The 26,854-nt window shown below is 42.1% G+C and overlaps 1 protein-coding gene across 7 annotated transcripts in view; it reads right to left on the bottom strand.

Annotated features, from left to right (window-relative positions):
- Nucleotides 1–26,854, bottom strand: part of NHSL1 (NHS like 1) — a 177,944-nt gene that overhangs the window by 39,163 nt on the left and 111,927 nt on the right. For all 7 annotated transcript variants that reach the window (XM_057370909.1, XM_057370910.1, XM_057370911.1 and 4 more), the window contains exon 2: nt 12,574–12,726. In XM_057370909.1, the coding sequence (XP_057226892.1) occupies nt 12,574–12,726 (153 nt within the window). The remainder of the gene's footprint in view (nt 1–12,573; nt 12,727–26,854) is intronic.

The raw sequence follows: 26,854 nt of genomic DNA, 5'->3' as shown, positions 1-26,854 counted from the left end.
ACCTTTTCAAGGGCCCCCTCATCATTTCTATCGTTATTAGAAGAGGCTTCAGGAGATATAACCAAAGAAAATGTGTTAAACCTGTCAGTGCCCAATACAACCATGTCCAAGTCTCCACTCTATATCCAAACACTCGTATGCTTGCTTGGGATTGAAGGATTGCAGCCTTTGCTAAATCTTGGTATCAGACAGAAGCTGGGGGACATGTCCTGCGCTTCACCCATCTCTTTTCTTTTCCCTGCTGTTAAACAAGCTGGGCAACAGGCAGGAACCAGCAGCTCCACACTGAGCAGAGGCTCAACCGAGTCAGGTGCAATGCCACACTAGAGTTTTGAGCCACAGGCACTGAGTTCAGCACTGTTGTGAATAACTCAACCTCTTCATATAAAAACTTACGGCCTTTCTGACAGACTGTCAGGCCAACTGTATGAAAATACCTCCGAGGCCTCTCAGCCCAGATCTCTCTATTTGATACCAGGAACTTGTATGTGACCCTGAGCTGGTAACACGCAGTACCTAGTCTCACAAATAAGCAATTTACTTTTTTTCCAACAACTGAAACCATATTCTTGCATGATAATTTGAGCCACAAATCACAGGAGTGAACAGAAGGCACAGCACTGATACCTCAGTAATTTGTCTGACATGGTATTATCACCGTAAAGCAGGATTAACGTTTACCTTGTCAGACCTGCACACCGCACTGTGCCRCAACAGATGGAAGGCTGGGTTTGCTGGGAGGGGACCGGATGCATTGGCTCTTTTCCCCTCCTTTAACCAACTTTGGTAACATTTTGYACCTGCTGAGCATCCTAACAGTAGTACTTGTTGCAGTATCTTGAAGTTCATATGAAGGAAAGTGCATCGCCCTGTCAGAACTGGCCTGAGGGAGACAGATTCAGTAATTCTCAGAAGTTGTGCTTAACTTTTTTCTTATTGTAAATCAACTATGCAAGGGTATTATTTTTAACAAGCTTCTTCATAAAACTATTATTTTGCCTGTCAGCATTAGTGACCAACATATATTTKTCTGCAGGAATAAAGCCTCCACATGCTGGTTTTCAGGGCTAGAGCCAATGTGAGCCTGAGACCTCTCCCTAAGGCACAGCCTCTTCAGCAGCACAAAGCCACAGCTTTATGTCACCACCCTGGACCAGTCCTTCACATCTCAGGCCTGAAAGTGCACCCATCACTCACTAAATTAGCCCTAATGAGATTACTCAGATTACTCCTGTAAGCAAACACTGCTCACATGACTGATGCAGGATCAGGCCTTAAGCTCTGTCTACATCCACACGTACACACTAAGGCACACTCTCACGTGCATTTACTGAAGTGTTTAATATAAAAAAAAAAAAAAAAATAATATAAAAAAAAAAAAAAAATCCAGATTTTAAAATATTTATTAGTAATCAGCAAAGGCACTAAGTTAAATAATTAAACTACCATGACATTCACTAGTATAAACTAAGAAACTTGGCATCAAAGTTATTCAGACAGCTAAAYAGCTCCAATTTGCTTGGCATAACTACCCATCCCATTTGAGGAGTCAAGCAGCGAAAGACAGGTAAATCATATCACATSTATCTAAAACTGCCCGAACTTCTGTATGCAAGAACTGGACCTGGAATTCAAGACTAATTGCTAACATACAAAGAGAAAATGCAACTTGCACCAGGGGTAGATGCATTGCCTGCCTGGCAGAGCTGCCCAGGGCTGCTGAAACTCCCAGGTACTGAGGAAGAAAGGGGAAAGACCAGCATACGCATCCCTTTTACACCACCTCTTGCTGTCTATTTGTCAGCAAAAATGGACATGTGACATGCTCACAGCTCCATCTGTGTGCTTGAAAAACTATCTCAGCTGAAGTCTGGGTGACTTCTTGGCAGAGCCTTTCATGTTGTAGCTTGTTTTTTTATCTTTTTTTTTTTGTACTACAGAGAGGCTATTAACTGCTCAAGTCAGCTAAACTGTCAACTATAGAAATAAATCTGCTGACTAGTATATTAAAAAACATTTATCCATTCACTGAACATATGACTGAAAAACCACTCACCAGGGTCAGAAATTATTTTTTTTTAGTTAACTTTTTCTGTAAATATCCACAAACCATGTTCCTTCCTTAGTCACAGCTGCAAACACTGTCTTACAAGTAGCTTTTCAAAATTCCACCTAAAACCAGTCAGTATGGAGTATAATATACATTTGCCTTGTAAACACAAACTGGTTTAAATTACCTCTTACTTTACAGGTTACATGGCATTTTAACAATCAAAATATCACTGCCTTTGGTTTTAAAAGAAATTGCTTTCACCATTGGTAAGTAACTGCATATAATTTTAATTCACTTGACAGATATTTTGAATTTGTTTTTCTAGTTCAGTTGGGACAACTAAGACGTCGTGGGCTTGTGACAGATAGGCGTGGGTGTCGAAGAGCTGGATTTCTGAGCCAGCATTGCTGCATCCGAGCAAATCACTTTGGGTTASATCCAGTCAAGGATTTACATGATCTAAATTTCATGTATGTGCCTCCTAAATTCAGAGTCCAAACAGGCATGTACACATATGCCTGCAGCATATGAACACACAGAGAGGCGTCTCAGGATAAACCCAACTAAGGAAGAACTCGAGGTGCCTTAACTCTCATCACCACACCAGTAATGGCTGGCACTGGATCCAATGCTGCAGGCAAGACAACCCAACAGGTATATCAACATATTTACTTCCAAGGCTGATGTGCTTTTGCAAGTTAAAAGTATTCTTCATTCAGATACAAATTTGATTTCTTTACAGATAAGGTGAGCCCAGGCTAAATCTCCATCTTCCTAATGGTGTGCTCTGAACACTTAAAAAAGGTTGCCACCTGTAAAAGCCAGATTGGTGCTTTATTTGAGACTGTGATATGGTTTGGTGCCTCTCTGCCTGCTCACAGCACTGTGGTAAGACATGGATAAAACCAAGGTAACTCTGGACTATGCAGCTAATTGGGGAATTTCAGGGAGGTAACTTTTCAAGATAAAGAGCTTGTTGAGAATGATTATTCCTTAGTTCAAAGGTCTCTTTGCTTAGTAAATCCAACTAAAACTACTATCTTTCACTTTGCGCCCCTTTATGGTTCCCTCATTTGTAAACTGGGGTTAACAATGCACAGTTCTCTGTGTGTGGACGAGACAGGCTATATTAAGGCATAGCTGTACAAAGGCAATCTTATTTCTCACAAATATCCTAAGTTAAATATGACTTCAAAAAAAGAAGCTCAATTTAATTCCAACACAGCACCTATTTTTGTCCCTGGATCTAAATATGCAGCAGACAGCTTGCCTCTACCACTTTACATTCCTCCCAAAAATTCACTCAGCTTGGATAATGTCCCATTTCCTTTAAATGTATAAATCCCCATATCATCTGCTGAACTTGACTATCACAGAGACTGTTTCTATATCAAAGCTTTAAAATATGTTGTAAAGCCACAGCAATGATGCACTTGTGTAGCAACTGAACTGTAACCAATGCTGACTGCAAAGCAAGTTCATGAACTTCAGCTGTGATATATCCAGTGCACTGCTTTGTTCCAGTGCACCCAGTTAAAAGGGTCAGGGATTTCAACAGATGGAGTCCTGTTACCACCCAGATGAAAACACTTCTGCTCAACAGCTCAATCTAGGTGCTTTGGCTAGTATCAGATGGCCAATCCAGCCAATTTCCTTWATATTCCCGTCCCTTGCCCCAAAATGTAGTTTTATACTGATATTTCTAGATCTTTTATCAGCACATACAGAAAACCCCAAGACAAGCCCAGAGACAGCACAACTGGTACCAAATGGTACCGACACATTTCTTCCACAAGCACTATTTAAAGTGACAAATTTTCCACCCACTAGCAAAACTCAGTTGTTTGCCTCAAAGCCTTCTTACTTGATGAGTAACCACTAGAAAGGTCCATTAGACTTTTTCTAACACTATTTTGCATGTTCCCTCTCATAAGTAGCCAAGCCCAGCCACAAGGGTAGCTTTTAATGACAGATGCTGTCCAGAGTTATCCATAAACAAAGATGTCTTGGGCTCCAAGGGGATGAAGRTAATCCTAATAGAGGGCTGCTGGGCCGTGACACAGAAATGTGCTGAATGGTACTTCAGAGAAGCTTTATTGAAAATGAAGTAATACATTTGTGTCAGTTCTATTTCCTCCAACACTCAAACACTGGGAAGCATGTCCTGCCAAGGCAACTGGAGGCCAGTGAGTCAGACTGGGAAGCCCACCCTTCCAATCTGCTTCAGGGCTCAGCTGTACAGACACAGTAGCACAAGCATAGGGCATGGAAGTGCAACAWTAAAGGAAAGCAAGTGTACAGATTTATTTTCAAGGGTCTAAATCAGATGCAAGTGTTTGAGAAGGATCCAAATTAAAAGGAACTCTTTAATGTCAAAATATTGTTAACAGGGTCAAGAAAATGCAAACAAATTAATCATTCCTTTCTTTTCTGTGAGCTTTTAAAAAACAAATGCATTTAATACCAACCTTTAATACTCTGAACATGCAGGTGATCTGCATGATTTAGCGATACAGAAAACCTATCTAATAGCACCAATATGCAACTRCCATGATAAATTATATTTGTTAACAAGCTGTCACTAGGGAGTACTCAAAATAATTATCACTGTTTGTCTCAAGTTAATTTAAATTTCTGCAAGCGCCTTATATGACTGCATTTAGTGGTGACAAGATGTCTTAAGTTTAACAGTGTATTTRTTTCCTCTTGTATCTTTGATGCTTGCATTAAAATAACATGCCCTGCTTTTTCTCTAGCATTTTTAATGGATATTTGCCGTTCCTCAGACAACTGTACACAGCTAATATGAAAATATGAAGGGATTTTTCATTGTTTTKTCTCCTAGGACATTTTAAATGTAAAACTATCTAAAATGCTGCCAACGRGCACATATAACATCCTAATCTAGGAGAGCAGGGAGGAACAAAAGCAAAAAGGAAATCAACTGAAAGTTCAACATTCCATGTGATGGAAGTTGCTTTACTTAACACTGAAATAACAATGCCACAGACAGTTAACAGTTCCCACTTATTCTCTTTACTAAAGGCACAAATCTGAAATGGGTTCAGTAATCTTTCAGGTATATCTTCCTTAAAAAACACATTCATCTGGTTCAAGAAAAAACCCCAGTATCATTGGTATTATTTCAAAACAAATTTTATCTTCTTTAAAYCCTTTCACTGGAATTGCTTTCACTGCTCTTGTGTATCATGCAATCAATCTACATATAATCACTCTTTATGTTTTTACACTCAGTGTTGTACTATATAAACTAAACCTAAAAAATAGGCAACCTAGATGCTTACAAGTAGCTCAGTTTTGTAGCACAAGACCAGCTTTCAAACACATGCAGTGCAGACTCCTGGWCAAATTCTGTTTCATTTCATTTGAGTATTTGCTTTTTGAAATTCCTTATTAGAAAGGACAGTTGGAGCATGGAACTCGGCCAAAACCATCAACAGATGTACGGTGAATTAATTCAGTAACAGTAAAAAAAACAGGACACATGAGCAGAAGCTCTGGTAATAACTTGACAATTGAAACTAAAATAATGAGAAATGAGTTGATTTCTATTTTTTGATTTTATAGGTCCAAGGCCTTTCAGGAGCATATGGTCTACTCCTAGCCTTTAATGGCCTTTTACTTCATTAAGGTTTCCAGTTGGTAGGGAGTTTACATCTTGACATCTCTCTGAACCTGAACCAGAGCTATTGTCAACATGAAGTGGTTTCCCCCTATTTTGCAGATCTTTAATGAAACATAAGATTATTTTAAGTCCATAATCTTCTCAGTGGGATTATCGACTAGTAGGTCTGACCCTAATATTGCTCATCTGAACAGTGATCTGGCAGATGCACTGAGAAAACAAAGGCTAAACACATACCTGTCTGGAGGGTCTTGTAGCAAGACATAATAGAGGCTTTATGACTAACTACTTAAATCCGGTTTTATTYGACAATGCTAACCAGATGTCTCCTGGAAAACAAATCAAGTGTTTCAATCACTGCTGCTTAAATACATTCCTTGAATTTGGCCAACAAAGCTAAACAGAAGCTAGAGTCAGCCAAATCCAGCTCTTCTGAAGATGAGATAATAAATGAATCATCGAGGACATTGGAACAACGAGCCCTATATCATGTACRTAGCTTGAATCAACACAATTACCCTGGGGGGGAGAGGGGAGGGGACAAAGTACAGGCAGTTGTGCAGGAAGTTTCAGCAGTTACAGTCTGAAAAACGGGTATGAAAGTCAGCATGTGGACTGCTCCCACTATTTACAGCAACACCTTCTTCAGTACATATCTGACACCTTGTTATCTGCTGGAAGGACAGCCAGCCTTGGGCATGACCAGGAGTGTGACAAGACATTGSCCCACATCTGCAACTTCAACAGCGCAGAGGGTGTCCACAACACTCTTCAGGAGCKGGATATCTCCTAACAGCCTGGTATCATTTCAGTCTGGCTGTGTTTGACCTTTAATATTAATACASTTATTTCATYCCTGCCCTTYATGCSTGTTGCCTCTCAGCTCATGAAAAAATTACACCACAACGGTGGAGCTTGTTCTCCCCCACTTTCATTTTTTAAAACATTTAAAGTGTTCTACATCGCCAACTGCAGGAACTCGAAGACAAGTGTCCCTTGAAAATCCAACTATATATGCCCTGCTCTGGCTCCCATCACTGCAACAGACATCAAGGCTTTCCTTTGAAGACACTGGACCTCCAYCTGTAACACACTGCTAAAGCTGCAGACCTGCTCAGAAGGTGAACAGGCACACTTTATGATAAGCCCCAGGCAGTTAAGCAACACTACAACAGCGCTGTRTCTCCTCCCCATCTTCATGATTCATGCCTTGTTGCTTGTCAATTTTAGACTAYAATGCAGTTCATAAAATGAGGATTAGTCTCGATTTACTTTTACTACCAGATGTTCGTGTCACTGCTATATTACTACAGCTGCTGAATCTGGACTCCCAGCKGAAGACCACTGTACTTCAGAGACTTCCTCAGACATTAGTTCTGCAAAGTGGACCATGAAGGAGCCAGATCTGTCAAGGCACCATGTCACGGATGGGAGCTGTTTTACAGTGCTACCCTCTTGACTTTGGTTGAACTCCCACTGAACCTCTTGGCCTTAWGGACCAAGAATAGTGTAGGAAACACAGCAGTATGTGGCACTGGGCCTTTCAGCACAGAYGACAGCGTGCTTTAAAGAATAATTSCACCMTGAAAAACATCAGACTCACAGCTCTGCTACTGCCCAGACCAGATTCTCAGTGCTGGTCCAGCCACTCAGCAGACATTCGCAATATAAGACTAATTCTAGTAGTCCTTCAGCCTTGGAGAAGAGCACTCAGCAAAGGAACGGGATTGATTTGAGGATCCTGGCCCCATGCAGAGCCTCAGCTCTTCCTTCACACCATCGTCTTCATTTCCCGTTTTCTTAACTTCCTAGGACAAAACAGTGACACGAAGCATAGAGTCATGTTAAGACTCCTCAGTGGTTAATATAATTTTGTTTCTATCTGAACATTTGTGTATTGGGAAACACCTTTTGTGAAGTGACCATGAAAACATTAGGCAGAGGCTGCACAGGACAGGCTTCCAGGAAAAGCCAGCTAGAGCAGCTTGGCCCTGAGGGTAAAAAAAAAAAACATGCATCTTGGATGACATGTGTCACCCCAGCTGCTTCAGCAAGCACTCTGAGGTCCCAGCTCCTTCCCTGAACAGTCTACTTTATCCAATGCAAATAAAATACCAAGAAAAAATACCTATCACCACAACTCAAGAACTGCATCATTTTCTAAATGTTTAAATCAAATTGTAATGGTACCATGACTGTGAAGTGCAGCTGAAGTTGCTCTTCTTCCTTAGCCATCATATTAAGCCATTGAGACCGTTCATTTAAAATGAAGTAACATGGCCTGAATTTAGTATCAAGCCACTGATCCTAGTCAGTGACAATTTTAAATTTTAGTATAGGTTACATAAAGCAACTTCCGTTCTCAAGAACAGATAGACTATGCATCACAAACTTTCCMTGTTCCAGGTGCTTAATTTTCTAATTCAGACTACTGGACAATACTGCATTTTAAGACTTCAGAGGGCAGCAGAGCACCTGCATGCCTAAAGAAGGATAAATAGCTCTACCTCAGTTATGAACACATTTAAATGCAAGACCTCACCACTTATACTTAAAAGTTGCTTCATAAAAGAAAAGCACAGTATTTCCCTTTGATTTCAAGAGGATAAAAGGCCAGTTCACAGGCAGAAATCTAAAATATCTGCCTACGCAACATCTACTGTCACATACTGCATTCATTTCCACAGTGTTGATAAGCAGGGAACATATCAATATATAATATACAAAGTAAAATAATCAACTACACAAAAATGAATTAAAAAAATATTTTCYGCCTGCAAACATAATACTGCTTCCTGAAGAAGTATGCAGAGATCAGCAGACAGTGTACTTATTTCTCTCAAGACAGGCTGGATACCATTTTAGTAGCTCCAACTTTTTATTCTTAAACCAATTTAAGCAGCAATASTAGCTCCTGCTTAAGTGGTACTTCAAAGTTTGTTCTAGAAAACAGAAAGCTTTTTATTTACTTAACTAGATTTTTATGTATTAGATCCACACAGTAAAGAATTAGCTGTTAAAATTTTACCAGAATAAATTGTTTGCTCTTGCACTGACTGTCTGAAAAGCTAGCCAGGATTCCATCTGGTWAGTATTAGATGGGTAAAAATACCTTGACAGAAATACTTTGCTTGAATTATTTTGAAAGATTTTATACATTTGATACTTTTACAGGTGATTTAAATGTGCTCTACACATGAATTACTATTTGTTACTCAAGTTTTATACTTCCTTTTCCATTCATAGGGGGAGCCATGTGTACAGTAACAAATTAATAGTCTTCAATCAAGCTGCTATGTACTGATACATATGATCTATATCAAAGTGGCAAGGTGCTTACGAGGCCTATTAATTAAAAACTTGCTATAGCCTTTTTATACGTTATCAATATAAGAATGTAATAAATTTTTACATATTATTATAATACAATGTAATTACTTTCAATATATTATCAATGATAGTTTTTAATATACATTGCTATAAGTTTYTTTAGTAGTGTATTAGCAASATGCAGTATACCAGCTGCACGTAATCGAACCAGCTGGATTAGTATATAGATAAGTGAAATCACCAAGSGGCATAAATCAGAAAAGTTCTGAAGAAAGTAGACAAGTAGATGCTATAASAAAGAYCAGTAGCAAGCACTAATGAGAACTTGGCAGAAACACGGGACAATCAGCAAAATAATTAGAAATGATGACTTGGAGGACTAGAAAAAACCYGTGAACATCACAACTGCATGTGCCCTGAAGACAAAGGTTAAAAGTCCACCATGATGAAGAGAATGGTATCTCATTAGGGGGAGACCTCCGAGACCACTGAATTGAGGATGACACATGCGCACTTGTAAAACTGTGCTATCATGTATTTCCGTGCCCATGTATGGTGGTGGAWGTATGGTGGGTGTTTGGGGGGCAGTGACAATGTTCATGCTACACCATGCTTACTGTATAAATATGTGCTAATTTGAAGCAAARGCAAGTGAGTTAGGAAGAGAAATCCCCCTCACATCYAGCGCAGCAATAAACAAATATCTGCTCTATAGACACCRGTCTATGGAGTTTTATTTKMAGGCCTTTTCAGGCATCAGTTTCAATAACATCAGCTCTCATAATGTAAACAAGAACAGGACTGGAAAACTTTCAAACATGTCTTTTGATGGTCTGAACAATAGCTGCTAACTTAGTCCTCACCAGCTCACCATCAGGTTTGCGGGGACCAGCAGAGGTTTGTTCTTCCTTCCCAACCTCCTCTAAAGATARGATTAAATATAAACAAATGTAGTGSTTGTCACACCCATTCTTTAAAACCTTGAAGTATTTCATAGCCCCAAAAATTTATTTCASCATTTCAGCACCTTTGCCCTCATATTTCTCCACTGTTGTGTCTGTCTACTGCTTCATTTCTGACTAGGCATAAAGCAAAAATTAATTTTGATTTAGTTGTACTTTCTTCCAGTTTCCCTTTGGGCCATCATTTTTTGGAAACAAAGGGGATTCATTCCACTCTCTGCACAGAGCACAATGTATTCTGTCATCCAATGCTACTCTTTCCTCTCCACCCATACACCATGTTGGGTCACATATAGCTGAACTGCCGCTCYGCGGTTTACCTCAGCCAAAGAATCTGAAACACCAAAAGGATGTTAAAATGAAAGCTTTATCATGAGGCCAAGAAATGCAGAACTACAGTCCCCATGCCAGCTGCAAGGGGATTTCTCATGAGACTACTTTTCTTCAAGTCCTTCTATGCTACAGTCACAAAGCACTGAATTTCCCTTCTACCTCTTAAGAAGCTTTAGAAAACTTTGTCTTTTCTAAAGAAATAGGTGGGAAAGCAGTTCAGCAATTGTCAAAATTATGTCACAATTCTGACAGTGCTTTTACACTGAATAAAACTCTACTCTGGATACAGAACTTTTAACCCAATTCTCCAAATATAATCAGAAGTATGAGAGCCTTCCTGATTTCACAGTGCTGGCTGAAGCAGCAGCAGAGTAAAACTGGTAAAACTTCAGTCAGTGCCTCTCTTACTACTACTCATGCTGCAGCTTCTTAGGACAGTTACAGGCAACAGCAAGAAGTTACCTTAAAACTGCTACCTTAAAACTGCTACCTTAAAACTGCACTTACGGGAACAAAATGGCTCAACAAAAGAGCATGAGGTTAAACATAAATAATAGTGGTATTCACTAAGTCAGCAGTATTAGGTCTGGTGAAGGTGTCATCACAGTTTCTTCTCTCCCAGGTAGTACCTGCAAGCATGAAACTGAAACCCACTTCATTACCAAGAAAACCCTACGCCATGTACACAAGTCAGTTTATTAAATATTGGCAAATTATTAAATACTGGCTCACTGGCAAATTGTAGTGGTACTGAATAGCTTCTTTTCTATAATGATGAGCACTTGCAGAGAAAAATCCCAGCAGACCAAAATAATTTCAGGCGTATAAGAGGGGGAAGCAGCATGTATGACCTGGTTTCACACAAATATATTAGACATAAATTTATTTATATAGAACATGAAATTGCAGTAGATAAATTTCTGACATAACTCAAGAAAATCGGTGCAGCATTTTACTCTGTGCAGGTTTTTTTAATGACATTCCAAAACAGAGAACAAAATTAGAAAAAAAATTAGAATGAGTGGCTAAGATTCATGAAAAGCTAACCACAATCAGTATTCTTTTAATCTAAACCAGGCAAWTATTTTTTATTTTGTAAAGGACTGGTAGTGTGCCTGCAAGGGAACAATAAATGTTTCAAGGCTAAGAAACTGCACAAATGTAYTAATCCAATAAAAAGTACAGAGGGCACACAGGCTATCTGCTGAGCTATGCAGAAGCCAATAACACTGGCTGTCAAGACTCCCATATTAAATGATAACAAAAAGCACCTAGTAAGAGACAGTGAAAATCAATTAACTGGGAAATGGCAAGAGAAATAAAATATGGCAGTCAAACACTTCTCTATTCAAACATACAAAATGAAGCTTTTTTCAAGTCTAAAATGCAGAAATGTCATGTTAAATAAAAAACACAATATTCTTTTAAATCAGGTTAACTTTGCAAGGTATCAAGTACCTGCAATTCCTGCTGAAACAGAAAAGGACTTGAATGAGTTTGGTCTTTGCAGGGTAACCCCCTTTGTTACACAGTCAGTGTAAAGAAAAATCTAGGTTTACCGTTTCCAGAACATGAGAACATTGTACTRTTATTTCAAACTTTATGTCTGGGCCAGGGACAGACATTGTGCAGGCCTCCTTGCTGGCTGCCTGTCTCTGCTCTCACCGCTGCACTAACACAACACAATACCACTCCCAACAGACTGCACAGGTACACCCCCAGTGAAGGTAGTAKGGGTCAAAACTGGTTAAAAATATCTGAACCCTGCTACAAGAAGGCACTTTTATTGCTGGAAGAATCCTTACGAGTGTCCTATTCCCCATTTCCCTTTTCGGCCTTCAGCACCTTTTCCAGCTTCTCACAAGCAACTACAGTCCTAGAAATGACACTGTACAACAACAGGAGAAATCCCTAAAAATGAAGCACCTCCGAGGTGGTTTTTACTCCACAAATGGACTAATTCAGGACTAAACTTGAAGGTACCATTTTAGAAACACTCCAAAGACTAAATGGTAGYGGCCAAGAGATACACTATTCTATTCTGGAGTGCTCTGTCATTTACTCGATTCTTCACAGCAAAATAATTTTTGCTCTGTCCCTTCATTTGAGCGGGTAAATCCCACTAATATTCTACATGTGCTGCAGAAARCCAAACTTCTTCAAAGCCTGCAATTTGGGTATGTTTGCAAAGACTGTGGCAAAAAATACTGTCCTTTTAGGAYATGCCTGTGTCAGTAACAGCGTCTTACCTCTCAGTACTGACTTGAGGTTCAGCTTGGCTTGTCTGTGCAGGTCCTCCACACAAGGTGGTCTTGAAGAAGGTAGGAAGACATTCTCCTGCTGGTGCCATGGAGCAGTGTAGTGCACAGACCATCTACTCTCTTCATCTAGGTTGGAAACAGCTGCAGAGAGACACAATAATAAGAAAATCAAATGTTACTGAAGATAGCTCTRTCAGAAAAATCCCACATGTAAGTTTGCCACACATCATCTAAAAATGAAAGCGGCATTGTTTGCCACTGTCGATGCATCAAAATACTCTTTAGCACCTCGCTTCCAGAACAGTTAAAAGAAACCTTCCTTTCATTTCTACTTAAAATTATGTTCTGTGGGAAACACCTTTTGCTCTTCCCATTTTTATACTTGCTGTTTTATTTACTCTAAAGTTGCAACTCYGTTTTCTCCCCCTCTACTCCCACTCTTCACAAAGGAATCAGTTTTCCATCCCTGATCACGGCAGGTGCTGTGCAGTACAGAATAGCTTCCTCTTGGCYCAAAGGTGCCCCTGGGAATGTGACAGGCTTCATGAGAGATGACAACAGGTTCATTTGTATTGGGAAACAACCTTGTCTGACCTCACGCTTGCTCAAAGCAGAAAAGAAGGAAGATTGCAAKGAAGCAAATAAATTAGCTACTTTCCTCTGTCGTGAGTGGAAAGCAGATAAGAATAAAAACAACTCCATGGGCAAATACTGCTCAGAGCACAACAGCACTGAAGAGGGCTATCTCTGGCCACCTCTTTGCAGTCAATACCMATATGAAAATAAAACAGAGACCTTGTTCAAGTTCAAAGTTCCCTACAGACAGTCTAGCAATGAAACAGCCAAAGCACATATTGCCAAGATTTATCATTTATGCTTCCCGAGAGACAACCACTGCCTTTTGTTTCAAGTTTATCATCAATAAAAACTTCTACAGTTGAATAGCCTTATCCTTCTACCCTGCTGTAAACAGAAAAAGGGCATTAGGGATCATATTTTATGATCCCCCAGGCACCCTCCGGCCTTCAGCCGGCATGCTGCACATCCTTGCTTTTTAGCTCTCCAAAGCAGAAAGAGWCACTACAGATGAGCTGCCTTCCAAGCACCTGCCCTGCTGCCACAGCTCCACTGCCCCGGCCCCCGCTGTCAGCTCTGCATCTTCCMTTTGCTGCTGCGCTGCCTGGGGCATTATTTTGTGGTTTGTCTGATGCCCTTGTGGTAGCAGAGGAGGTATSTAAAACTGAGAAGCAAAAAGGTGACAACAGCTTCCTGTCATCTGAAAAATTACCCTTTCCTTAACACTATTGTGCATCTGCTAAGATCATTTCAGATGGAAACAACTGGTATTTGTTAAGGGAAATAAGCTATGCCTCTCACTTCAAAACCTACCTACAGCCTAATGCTCAATGCCTGTACTTTCCTAAAAGGACTTGGGATAGGGGGGAGGTTCTTATCTGCCTCCCCTCACCTTTTTTCAGACCTCAGAAAAGGTTTTTAAAGACTTTCAATCCTCATCTCTGTGTCTTGGTCCTGCATCCCAGCCCCTCTCACAGCCACACTGGCTGCAACAGGGCAGATAGACATTCAATCTGTGCCCATTTTTTCCAGTTTTTGCTAACCAGAGGTCAAACCTAAATCACAAAACATGGAGGAGTCACCACCTACCTGGTTACAGCATCAATCACCCCCATCTAACAGAAAAAGGGACACCTCAAGTCAGTGAAAGACACCCTCGACASTCCCTTGAGCAGGTGGATGGGGAGGGGAGTAAGGAAGGAAGAGGAGGAGGGAAACACCGGCCGCCAAGCCCACTGTCTGGCTGCAGTCCTGCCACCRAAATTAAGGTTTACTGCTCGTCAGAGCAATGGTCACCAAAACTAGTCAAGGGAAGTGCTGTGCACRTTGGCCAACTACTCTCTCTAGTGTGATTTGTCTGTCCTTAGTGATTTAAATGAAGATCAACGTGATTTTCAAAGCCACTCTGAAAACAGAGCATCTTTAAAGCCTAGCCCTGCTCAGAACAAACTTCATGCAGACACCTCAGCGACACAAGCCCAGAGCTGCATAAGCAGAGACAGATGTCTGACAAACCACGAAGACACCACGACACACCGGCACACCCTGCCTTGTCACCGAGTTGCCCATTTCACACCGAGAACTTTGGCTCCTTCAAAATCACCGTGACAAAGCACTTCCAAAGCCACACTGGCCCCAAAGAGAGATCCTAAAGATCCTCACAAGGCTGTAGCCATACACCTCACAATGATCAACAACGAAAGGAGCCAGATAAACTTAAAAAGACGCTGCAGGAAACACGAGTGAAGCCAAAGGGACCTTCACTTTCCTTCAGAACTTGGCTGCCTCCTGAAAGGACAGTAAGAACACACAGCTATACTTACTCTTTCTCTTGAAAAGTTTCATGAGAGATTTAAGCTTTGTGTTGATGAAAACCACCATTTTCAAAGTGCTGAACTGCGATCTTGGAGTTGAAATCCCATAGAAAGGAGGAGCTGCAGAAAGGTGACGGCCAGACTGAACCTATTCAAACTCTGCACACCAAATTTCTCCACCTTTCGCCCCTCTACCTTTTTTTTTTTTCCCTGAAATCACTTTAAATATGTCTATATCTTTCTGACAGACGAAATAATTTACAGTTCTTTGGCCTGAATTTATCCTCCTCACAAGTAACCTTGTGGGCTGAAAACAGCCGGTTCCAACAAGCAGAACAGGAGAAAAAAGCGCCCCAGCCGTTATTCACGTTTGCGTACGACGAAAAAGGCTTTCTTGCTGCTCACGCAGTTACTCTGCTCTTGTTCTCCTCGCTCCGCTCTCCAACTTTGGCTGCTCCACAAAGTCCCGAGTAAGCAGGTGCTTGCTGTCCTTCCCATGGCTCCAGAGGCTGTGCCGGCGGAGCTGCAGGAGATCCCGGCACCTTCCCTGCCCCCGCCCCCTCCCGCCGCACCTCCCCGGTGCCGCCGCCGCCGCCGGGGGCCGGRCAGCCCCGGCCTCCTTCCACTTGCAAATCAGTATTGTATTTTCGTGCTAATCAGGATGCTCTGCTTTCCCACCGCTCCCATCCTTCTCCCATCTCCCCCCAGCCCCCCCTTTTTTTTTTAATTTTCACCCTCTTGCTCCCACTTTATCAAGGATCCAGAGCTGCAGCTTAGCTGGCTGCAACACGGAGCCCCGGCTCTGCACTGTCTCCCACCCCAGCCCCACTGCTCCCCCCGTAGTCACTGCCACTGCCTGAGACATCAGCACACTAATTTTACATATTGAGTTTTATTCAGTTACGCTCCTAATTTATTCCTATTAGCGTCATCTCAGACCAGATACATGGAAAACAAAATCGAGTTATTTCTGGCTAATAGAGATTCTGTTATTCATCAAACGAAACTTATGCAGGGAGATGAAATAGCCCAGCTTTTTGAGATGCACGTTATAGCCTCATGTCTTAAAAAATGTATCWGCACGGAGGTCCACAGCCATCCTTCCTAGGAATGAACTGCAATTTTGCAGAAGTTAAAGAGAAAATTCTAAGCACCAAATGAATGTGCTCAGCGGGGCATGCCCTTCGCATAATGTTCAGGCTCAAGAAGCAAGCCCTACCTCACAAAGCAAGCTTAGGAAACCCCCTCGGGTTAACAATGAAAAGGATTTTTTTCCTCAGGAAAAAGAAAAATGCCAGCAGCAGGGGGCTCAGGCTGACCCCAAAGCTACAGCAGGATCCAGCCTCTGGRGCACAGCATGTAAAAAGCAGATGCTCCACAGGACCGTCTAAGTTTCACCAAATAGTTGAGGCTCAGCACTGCAACGAATAGATTGTAAATGAAGTCTGTTCATATTGTCCGAACACACTGTTATCAACATTTTATCAGTATTTTCCAAATTCAGAGATTTTGCAACTGCAACATGGTAATGACATCAAAACTGCCAYGAGCAGCAGGGGCTCTCTCTCCAGCAGCTGCTGGCCCAAGAGACTTTTTGACTGGCTCAGCTCAGCCATAGGGACAGAAGACCATGGTGCCATGGCAGCAATGCCAGGGAAGGCATCTCTGCTATTTGCATTGATTTCCATCCAGTACCTTACACAAAAAATTACTCTGGCATTGAACTCGGTTAACAAGAAAACCATTTAATGCTGTTTTTGAATCAAATACACAGCCTGTATCAAATACCCCTGTCAGACGTTTGCCATTACCTATACATCCATGAACCGTAAAACCACTTTAAATGCATGCTTGCTGGACACACACTGGAAGTGAGTGCAGAGTGACTCCATTTCTAACTCCAGCTACGTTGCCATCGGAACGCCAAACAAAAGAGATGGTAACTCCTTTCCTAGTGTGGTGTTGACTCTTTTTGGTACGTAGGAAGTGCCTTTTCCTACAGTGCCTCTTCCTTAGCATGTAGGAAGGGGAACATAGGGAAAGAGGGCAGTTTCAAGCTAGAAAATTATAAGAGTSTGGGCTGCTGGAAGCGAGACTCTTCCAAAAGTCTTTATGGGACCTGAAAAGAGTCTTGGAAGCCCTGCGAAATAAGACCTTGTTACCTTCCAGTGGTCAAGCCACTGTGAATCAACATGATCCTGGGTACTTTGGGCAGCTTGCAATCCTTTTCATTTCACTCCGGGCTACAATGTGTGCCAAGTTTAGTGTGCTCTTTGTTCCTGGATCTTAAACCCACCCTGAAGCATTTCTCCTGCCTGAGAGCAAGCACTTGACCACCATCCTCTAGCCCTGATCTCSGGCACTGGAGGCAGACATTCAAACCCGGCAACAAACAATACCTTAATTGATGTCTGCCTTTCATCCCCCTCCCCGCCCCGACTTTGCTTCCACCTTCCCTCAGGTCATGCTGTTAAAGAGGTCAGACATCAAAAATGGCTATCATGAGGGACTGCCCCAAAGGAAACTGTCTGGCTACTTGTATCTGCACCTCTGAGGGTCTGCACCAGTTCAACAACAAAACCTCTTCCCCACCTGAGACAAACCAACTGACTTCCATAAAATTAATCACGTTGTCTCAACCCACCTTTTTGTAAATGTTTTTCCTGTTGCAAGAAACTGTCACCACAATTGATTTCTAATAGCAGTTCTCTGAGAATTTAAAACATGAAATGCCTGTGCTCCTCTGCACTCTGCCTCTTTACATTGAGAAGAGAAAGAAAAGATGGGGTAGTTTGAGAAAATTTATATTGTAGTCACTATGCATACAGATCAAGGACTTCAGCCTCAAACATTGCAATCCAGCAAATGCACAAGAATTCCCACCAAACAACAAGAAACAAAAAAAACAACTTAAGATAACTTGGTAGAATAAAATTTAAAAGCTTGTTAAAGCTAGACAAACCCAGCATGAACTGTAGGTGTGTACAAACTGTGATATCAGCTCTTTAAAGACAAATGACTCAGACACAAGCTGCAGACTGGGGAGACCTTGCTCTGTGACACACCAACTACTCCACCTTGGMCAAGTTAATATTAACCCACTGCCTGAGTTACCACGTCCTTAGAAGCAGGGATCACACTGCCACACAAGGATCACAGAAATACAGAGAAATCAGGGATATCACAAGGAATACAGAAAATACAGAAATGTTCAGCAAATGCTAATTTTCACTTCATGCTGCATGGACTGGTCACAAAGTTAGGCTCAGAACAAAATCCTTTTGAAAAAGTCAGGGACTGGAGCAAAGAAAATGAGATGCGCAAGCTGCAGTGCCAAACAGCATCCTCAAAATCACAACTGTGTAATGAACTCATTAGCAAAACGCTTTTTTTAGTACAACTGTAATAGTTTTTACTCCCTGAGTGGTGAAACTGATTCTAATTTTCTAGTAGAGGCCACATACATGCAGAAGAGAATTTAAGTGGCTGTTTGCATATGGCATGTCTGAAATGCTGTAACCATTCCTTCACTCCCCTCCCTGCTCTATCCCCTCTTTAGAGGGGCTTTCCAGCTGACCTGCTCCACGACAGCCATCTGGGACAGCCACCCCTCCACATTCACAGCAACATAAAACATCGGCGCCTGTGAAACAATCTGGAAATATCCAGCTTCCACGGAAATATTTCCAGCCAGCCCCTGGGGGAGAGGGGCTCTCCTGTCTAGTCCCCATTCACAACCCAGTGCCCTGAACGTTAGCACCAGTGCACAAGATCCACTGAAAAAGTTGAACCTTTATAAAAAGGAAAATGTGGAAAAGTGAYGTTCTTGGGTCGTTCGTAACCACAAGCAGAGCAGGTGCCCGGCAGCAGCCCCTAGGGCAGCTGTCCACAGGGACACTATGGAATCAGTGAGAATCAGAGTTCTCTCTTCCTTATCACCAGCCTGTGCATCTATGCAGTACAAAATTTAGGAAGCATTTAAGTTAAAAAAAAAATAAAAATAAAACACAACGGTAACTAAAGCAATGCCTTCCGGCTCCCTCCCACAAATGAAGACAAATTTTACTACTTTGTTTCCATGAAAGAGAGGTAAACTCGACACACAATATATGAAGCTCATTAAGGGAATGATGCATCAAACTACTAAAACGTACCATCACCTCAAAACTTAAAGTTGCAGGCCCTAGCAACTTTATCAGGAAAATGGAAAAATCCTCCATTAAACAACTGTRTATCATTTATGACATTTTAAGAGGAAAGAAAAAGTAAAACCATCCAACTGAGCTGGGAATTGCATTGTGAGAGCTCTTCCAGTGAGTCTCTGTTCAGTGCACAAAAGGGAAAGTGGAAATGCTGGCAAGCAGATGTACTCAAAACAATTAAATCGATGCCTTTGCTTTTACAGACACGTCACTCAGTCGCTCTAAATAAGTTTCCACTGTGCCATCCTACAGCAGCTCATGGGATGCACAGTGAAGGAGCTGTTGAAGGGCAGTTTTTCCCAGCACGTCTGCAGGGATGTGTCCGTGTAGGACATGCTCGGGATTGCTCCCTGCCACCCCCATCCACCCACTCTGAGCAGCTGTGGTGTCCAGAGGGGTGCAGCTATGGAAGTGACCCCCAAGAGTCCCCTCCCCGGGCTGCATAGAGCACCCAGGCATCTCCAGGGCAAGTCTGAGTCTGAGGAGGGCTATTAAACCCTTTCCTGCAGGTCACAAGGCTCCTGCCTGGCTCAGACCAGCACCACCCAGCTTTGARAGCTGTGCTTTTATTTCTAGGTGAGACTTCCAGCATGAAGAAGCATCAGAAAGGCCAAATGCCTCCAGTATTTTCAAAATTCATACCCAAGCTTTGTGCCTGCTCTGGCCACCATCACTCATGCTGTTAACCATTTGCTRGTGCCTAAATGGACTCCTTGCAGACACAGGAGTCAATAATTTATGGTCARAATGGGTTTTTCCCTCCCTGAGACCCCATCCCGGCTGGCCCTCTCCCGGCATCTTTCAGGAGAACAAAAGCGCTTCCTCCACAAAGGCTGTCCCAGGCGGCACCACATTCAGCTGCCCTCCAGTCTCCAGCTCCCCTCGCTCACAATGGCCTCTTTCAAGGCAACCTCAGCCTCGGTGAAGCGCGATACTGCCCCGGCTGCTGAGAAATTACAATTCATTAAACCTGGGATCGGGAGGAAGAGGAGGAGCAGAATGCACAGGGGAGAGGGAACAAAGAAGAAAAAGTATTTTATCCTAAAGCCAGCACAACTGCACACCAGAAGGAGCCATGCCCAGTGCAGGGGCAGGGGTGCCAGGGCTGAGCCCGTGCCGGCTCTTACAGGGCAGGTAGTGCTCGGAAAGAGGGAACCCGGCTGCGCCCTCCTTTATCCAAGCTCACAAAGGATTATGGCTGCAGGGTCTGGGAAAGGGGCTGCCCGGCGGGGGCAGAGGGAAGAGGAAGCAAGATGAGAAGGAGAAGCAACATAACCTAAGCCAGAGAGGACAGAAAAGCAGCAGACTGATTGATCTGATGATCCTATTTAGGTCACAGCACAATAAAGCTAATTCATTCCTTTGACAATTCAAAACATCTTTCCACAGGATCCTCTATCATGCAAACACATCAGCAGAGAGAAAAGGCAGCATTTGGGCAGGGCTGCTGGCAGACAAAGCAGCAGTTTCTTTTGGTTAGGGCATCTCCCCACACAGTAATGGCAGTCAAGAGAACAGAAAACGTTTAGTGAATGTGCAATTTTATTTTAACTTGCAGARCACAATCCTTTTTCCTTTGGCCATTTCTGAACCCCAGTAAAGGCAACTTCAGCTCTCAGAGGAGTACTTTGTTTACTATCTAGGAATAATACCTTTTTAGGATGTCACCAGGAAATATTCTCAATTTAAATTCCAAATGTACCTGAATACTCCYGTGCTGCTATGGCTTATCCTAAAGAACTGATCAAAACTGGCGGGGCAAGTAAATGAGTCTACAAAATCTTGACTCTTACTTGCCTTAATAGTGCACAACAGAGAAAATCCTCTTCTGATTTACTGATGGAAAAAACACCAGGCACACAAGTTTTCACATTTTCTCATTAGAATCCTCCTGCAGGACTAGGAGCAAAATCAACAAAAGCAGACTGCAAAAATTCCATTTCTGAACTTCTGTCCCAACRAGTCTCCCTGAAATTCCATCTTTGGCAGCTGTCCACTTGTACATCTACACTTATATCCAACAGACATTTTCAAGTAATCTCAGTCTGCATTCTCCTTATGGGTGTCCTGAAGGGGACATGCTCCCTGCTCCTTTCACTTATTTAAAGGTCACAGGAAGAATTTTTGTAGCCTATCTCAGCCTCCCTGCCCAACATTGCTCTTTGGCATATTTTTATTTATACACAGATTATCCTGGTACAAGGGGTTGCAGATTCTTCTCTTTTTTTGTCTTTCTGCTGACTCCCAATATATTCTGGGTGGGTCTCATTTAAGATTGGAGGCATGCTCTCTTAAAATTAGGGAAGTACATTCTCTAAGTTCCTAAGAACTTTTACAACCTATAAATAAAAAAAGTTAAGGTCCTTGGAAAATACTAACCTGCACAGAATCATACAACTGCTCATGCCAAAATCAAGCATCAAGCACSTGTTTACTGTCGTCCACAGCAATGTGAAAAAAAAGCATTGTTTTTCTCAAAAACTTCCAAAAACTTTAACTGAAAAATGTTATCTGCACAACATTAAAACGATGAGTAAAAGCAAAGGCTCACAAATAACACACTGTAGTGACATCTGCTATTGCTCCTAAAGTCCTAAGGTTTCTGACAAAATCTGAAAGCCTGGGTGTGTTCCAATTAAAGAGCAACACAATCTGCCCTGAATTAAAATAGCCTCCAAACTAAAGTAAGACATCAAGTTCCCCTAACATAATAATTATGTTACTGCAGCATTCAGCAACCKGTAGGGAAACAACTGCACCAACATCTGTACCACARGATCTCTAGAGGATGTCTTTGCCTSGCCATGGGTGTATGGATCTCAGACAGGATCAAACAACAACAGATTTTGAAAATAATTTTTAAGATTATATTTGCATCAGCATCTTCTTATTGGAAGTCCTTAATAAAACCAAATGAAAGAACTAATACTGTTAAGCAGTTGGACTTTCAAAATTTGTAATGTGAGTATCAACCTAAAATTTTATTACCACTGGTTTGATCAAATGTTTCAGAGATCTGTTACTGATCATACATTATCTAGAGGCCCAGACAGAAGACTGTTAATTACCGACACGTGCTATTACAGTATTGAAACAGGAGAGCATTTTTCATTATTAGTTAGTGAGAAAAGAGAAGGAGCCCAGTGTAAGAAGTCTAGTACAATCAGGTGTGAAATTTTACACCAGCTCCAGYGCAGGGCTGACCCTTGGAGCAGAAGATTCCATTCAAATGAAAAATTGGTAGGAGATCATGGTCAATGTAAGTTAACACCTTCAGGGAAGCAAATCAATAAAAGCACAGCAGTATCTTCCCAAATTTGGAATGCAGTATGCATTAAAAGGCTCTTCCTTTTCCTCACCCTTACRGAAAGTGACACAAGCAAGCCTAGACTTTGGCACCCTTTCTGATGCTTTGATGTAGCATAAAAACAAAAATCAATCTCAATTCACCTGAGGTAGACACAAGCACCCCCTAATAGATCCCTGTTTTGCCATCACACAAGGAATTGTATAAGCTGATGCACACCCAAACTCAATTTACATCTCTGTTTTTCAACTGCAGTTGGTTTGAAGGACATACTTGAAATTACAGCCATTAAAAGTACCTGACACATCCCACAATATCTAATTTCTGTCCAGAGCCCAAATCCTGCTCCAGGAACAAATAAATTAAAACACTGTCTTCTTATAAGGCTTTGAAAATACTCCTKTTATAGTAAGGGCAATTAGCATCCTGCTCCTCTTTGGAGTAATTAAATCTATGAGGAAAAGGTTAGCATCACACCCAGGAAAAAAACTGTGCTCACCTTCAGCTGCTGGACATAAAGGAGTGTCTTTTTCTTTGATGTTATTAATTATTTACCCTCACATTGCCACCAACATCTGCTTGGGGACCTGCTTGCTCCCCCCAAACAGCAGCCCACTGTTCCTGGTCTAGCCATAGCATCATGTTTGTGGCAGATGTCTGACAAACRAAAGGAGGGCCAGGCAGGTAAAAAGATACTGAGAACAACTATGAGAACAACTATCTTTTAGTTATGAGAAATGCCAAATCTCCTTCAGAGATGCTACCCAGCTCCAAGTTTAATTAGCCCTTCCCGGATCACATCATGAAACTGGACAGAGGTGGTTTGATAAACTTCTGTAGCTGCCTTTGGGCAATGACGAATATGCTCTGCAACCCTTGTGTGGGAAACTTCACTGTTCTTAAATTCCTTGTCAAACCACCTGAAGGACAAATGACAGTGCTTAACCAGAGGAGAAGCTGTTCTATAGTCCTTGTGGCTCAAATCAGAWGACATGGGATGAGACCTTTGGGATGAGCAGCACATGGCCACTGACTCCGTGCAGATCGGCTAGCTGAGCAGTGCCATGGAAAAGGCATCACAGGTAATTTGTCTTTCAACCACAGCATTTACAAGTTTTTTATATCTTCTCCAGTGACACCGGTTCATGCTCAGCTGGTGGGATCAGCCCTCAGTGGTAATCTAGTCAGTCCCCACTACAGAGATACGGTTTCCAAGCAAATGCCAGGAGCTGCAGCCTAACAGCCACAAGCAGTGCTTTAGGGAATTCAGCCTTTAAATTAGTAATAGTCAGGCCACAGCCTGCCTGCCTGAGTAGGAAAGACACGGGGAGGCTGATTAAGTACCCGTCTGCCGTGGCTGGAGAGGTGGCATCGTGGGATTTCACATTTATTCTCTTCCAATGACTCCCGARTCAAAACTGGTCAGCTCACAAGTCAGGCAGTTTCTGTAACTGCTGTAATGGCAGGCACTGCTTGCAATCGAAAATTCAAGCTGTGCCTTTCCAATCATGCTTTATCCCTATAATCCAGACCCCACACTGTCATGTATTACAGCACCAATTGAGATGTAATTGTGATGAGCCACTTTCTCTTATCAAAAAAAGAAATCAACCCCTCTGCCCCAATTTCTGTTTAGGCATAAGAATGCCACCATCATTGTTTGTTTAGCACTGCATATTCTTAGAACAGATCAAACCCAATCTACCTGTCAACTGCTTATCAGTAATGTCTTAACTGCACAACTGCCTTCCAATACAGCTTGAAAAATATTTTTTAGAGAGGTTTTTTGGTACAGTTACGTTAATTAAAACAAAGGGTCTGAACCCCTCCYTTTCTTTTTAACTAGCCAATCTCTTTCAACCCCAGCTCTTCTGAGTGATATAGGAAATACAAGCAAAATGCCATCTTTTGGCAATGAGATGCCTTTAACGTTGAAATACTCATTTTAGAAAAGACAAGCAAAAAGATGCAAAAAGATCTGATTGACTGACAAGACTGAGTCCTCAAAGCCCTGAAGATTCCAGGTCCAATCCTGCACTTCTGTTTCTATTTGATTTCTATTTCATCTGCTATTAACTCAGTAATTCTTTTCTAGGAAAGGAAAGAGGTGCCCTTGGGCCTTCCTCCTACCAAACCTRGAGGTTTAAACTGCTCCTTTGGCTTAAAAATTGCAACATGGGTCTTTGCTCTCCTTTCTAAAGATAAATGGAGGAGAAGGCAGACCTTGAGGGCTTTTTTAGGTCTATCCCAGTAAGTTTCCTTTACGCGTATCATATAATTTGTCCCTACTGTGCATATCCGCCTGCAAGACTGCTGCTGGGAGGCAGGAGACAGCTACCCCACAGCCCCGCTGAAGGAGATGCTCTACAGACCGTGATAATATCAGTCTGGGGGTGACAGGACAGAAATCACTTCATGTCTATTCCAGCTTGCACCTGCTGCCCCACAGAACTGCTGTGCATCTGCTGAGAGTGGCTGCTGCCTCCACACAGCAAAAAGCTAGAGAAAAAAAAGAAGCTGAGGGAATTTTTCTCAGGTCTCACTTTCAGGAAGATAAATTAAGTATCATTAAATACCCTGCTAGGTAATCTGATGCCAGATAAACGCAGCAGGCCAGGCCACTACTGTTTAGTTTTTCCCGTAGGTATTTTCCACCACTTAATCCACCTGTGTCAAGGTTTTTTATTTTTCACCCTAAGAAATCCAGTTCTATTCATGGCTTACCACCATTATCTAAAAAGACTACACACTTGGGGCAAAATTGCATAAAATATAAAACCCAGTAAGTTTTGTACTCCTCTTGGATCTTCCACCTTGCTCCTATGAGAAGTGATTCCAGTCAGCACAGGTGCATCCATCGGCACAGCAGACAGACAAAGGCAGATGGCCACGTGCCAGCAGCGCTGCCTTCTGCAAATTACCAMACAAATTCAATACCAACTTGCACAGCAGCATTTTCACAAATACATAGTCACCATGCAAGGTGCAATCCTTTCTACACAAATCCCTCTCACTTTTAAATACAATAATTTAGATGGGGGAAAAAACCCCAGATTCATTGTAAAAATCAGATTGCATCAACAAGCTCCAGGCACCCTATCATTCTAAGATTTGTTCTCTGCAGACACCACTCTGCCAGTTCATTTTCTCTTTTCCATCACTAAGTAGCCTTCSCTCTACTCCACTGTCTCCCATATGGTTAACATGAATGTGACAATTAATATGCAATTAATAAAATGGTGCGATCAACKGCTTTTGTTCACAGCAGCAGCTGGCCTGCATGTTAGAGTGTAATTAGACAAATTAAGACGTACCGCTTTTGTTTGCGGATGGACTGACAGCATCGCTCATGCTTAAATGTCACTAAGCCTATTGGCATTTGGGATTATTTTAAACATGTCTTTTTTTATTAACACTACAAGGTATGACTAAACTGGATTTATATGCTACCAGCTACCAGTGCAAGCAAAGTGCAAGTTTGCTTTACCCCCGAGATGTTTGCACAAGCCAACCAAGAGCTGAGGAGAGAAATGATGTATTTCACAGAATGAGCACCTTTTAAGTATCACAGYGCATGGTATGAAACAAGTGGCTCTGGATAGGTGAAAAAAGCTRATCTACAACTGTGTCCAGGCTGAGGTTTGAAAATCTTGAAAATCAAGCAACACAGGCATTTGTCAATGATGTGTCATTGGATTAGGGCAGGGAAACAACAGAGGGCTAAAAATCTGTTTTTAAGGGCTAAAGCAGACTTTTAATACCATTTCCTTTAAAATATGACAGTTTGGCCTAGGTARGAGCTTTATGGAAGAAAAGCAGTTACAGGGACACTTCTGAACTCTTTGGGAGCTAAGGGTAGGAGCAAAAGACCCCACCCTGGCAGAGCAGAGAGCCAGGGACCACAGCAYCAGCTCCAAGCACCAGCAAATCTACAAAACCCTGATGTCCCAGTGGAAAGAGGTGCTGGGGTGGATGGCAGTGATACTCTGCCAGCCTGGTCTTYCCCAGAGCTCTCCACAGGAGCTGCCATCCAGAAGCCAGATTCCTTTGCCTCTGCAGGGTCACTCAGCAGAAGCCCTTGACCCCATAACAACTGGTGTACACTTGTAAGCCCATATTTTTCCCTTTGAGCACATAAAGGTCATCAACCCCACCTCAAATGACAATRTAATGTTTTAACTCTTGCATTACCACCTACCACAAGCTCTGCAAAAGCAGCACTGAAGGCYGCCACTATCAAACTGGGGCAGCACATATCATACACAAAGCATCGAACACGATACTTGATAAACCAAAAAGTATTTGCAAGGCAACATACCTTTCCAATGGGTCATATACCAGAGCTTCTGGCATCCCAATAGTGTAAAGGG

Source organism: Malurus melanocephalus, unplaced genomic scaffold (genome assembly GCF_030028575.1).
Source record: "Malurus melanocephalus ecotype Western Australia unplaced genomic scaffold, MMel_1.1 scaffold_136, whole genome shotgun sequence".
In the NCBI taxonomy this organism is placed as follows: domain Eukaryota; kingdom Metazoa; phylum Chordata; class Aves; order Passeriformes; family Maluridae; genus Malurus; species Malurus melanocephalus.
This window is presented reverse-complemented; position numbering and strand designations above follow the sequence as displayed.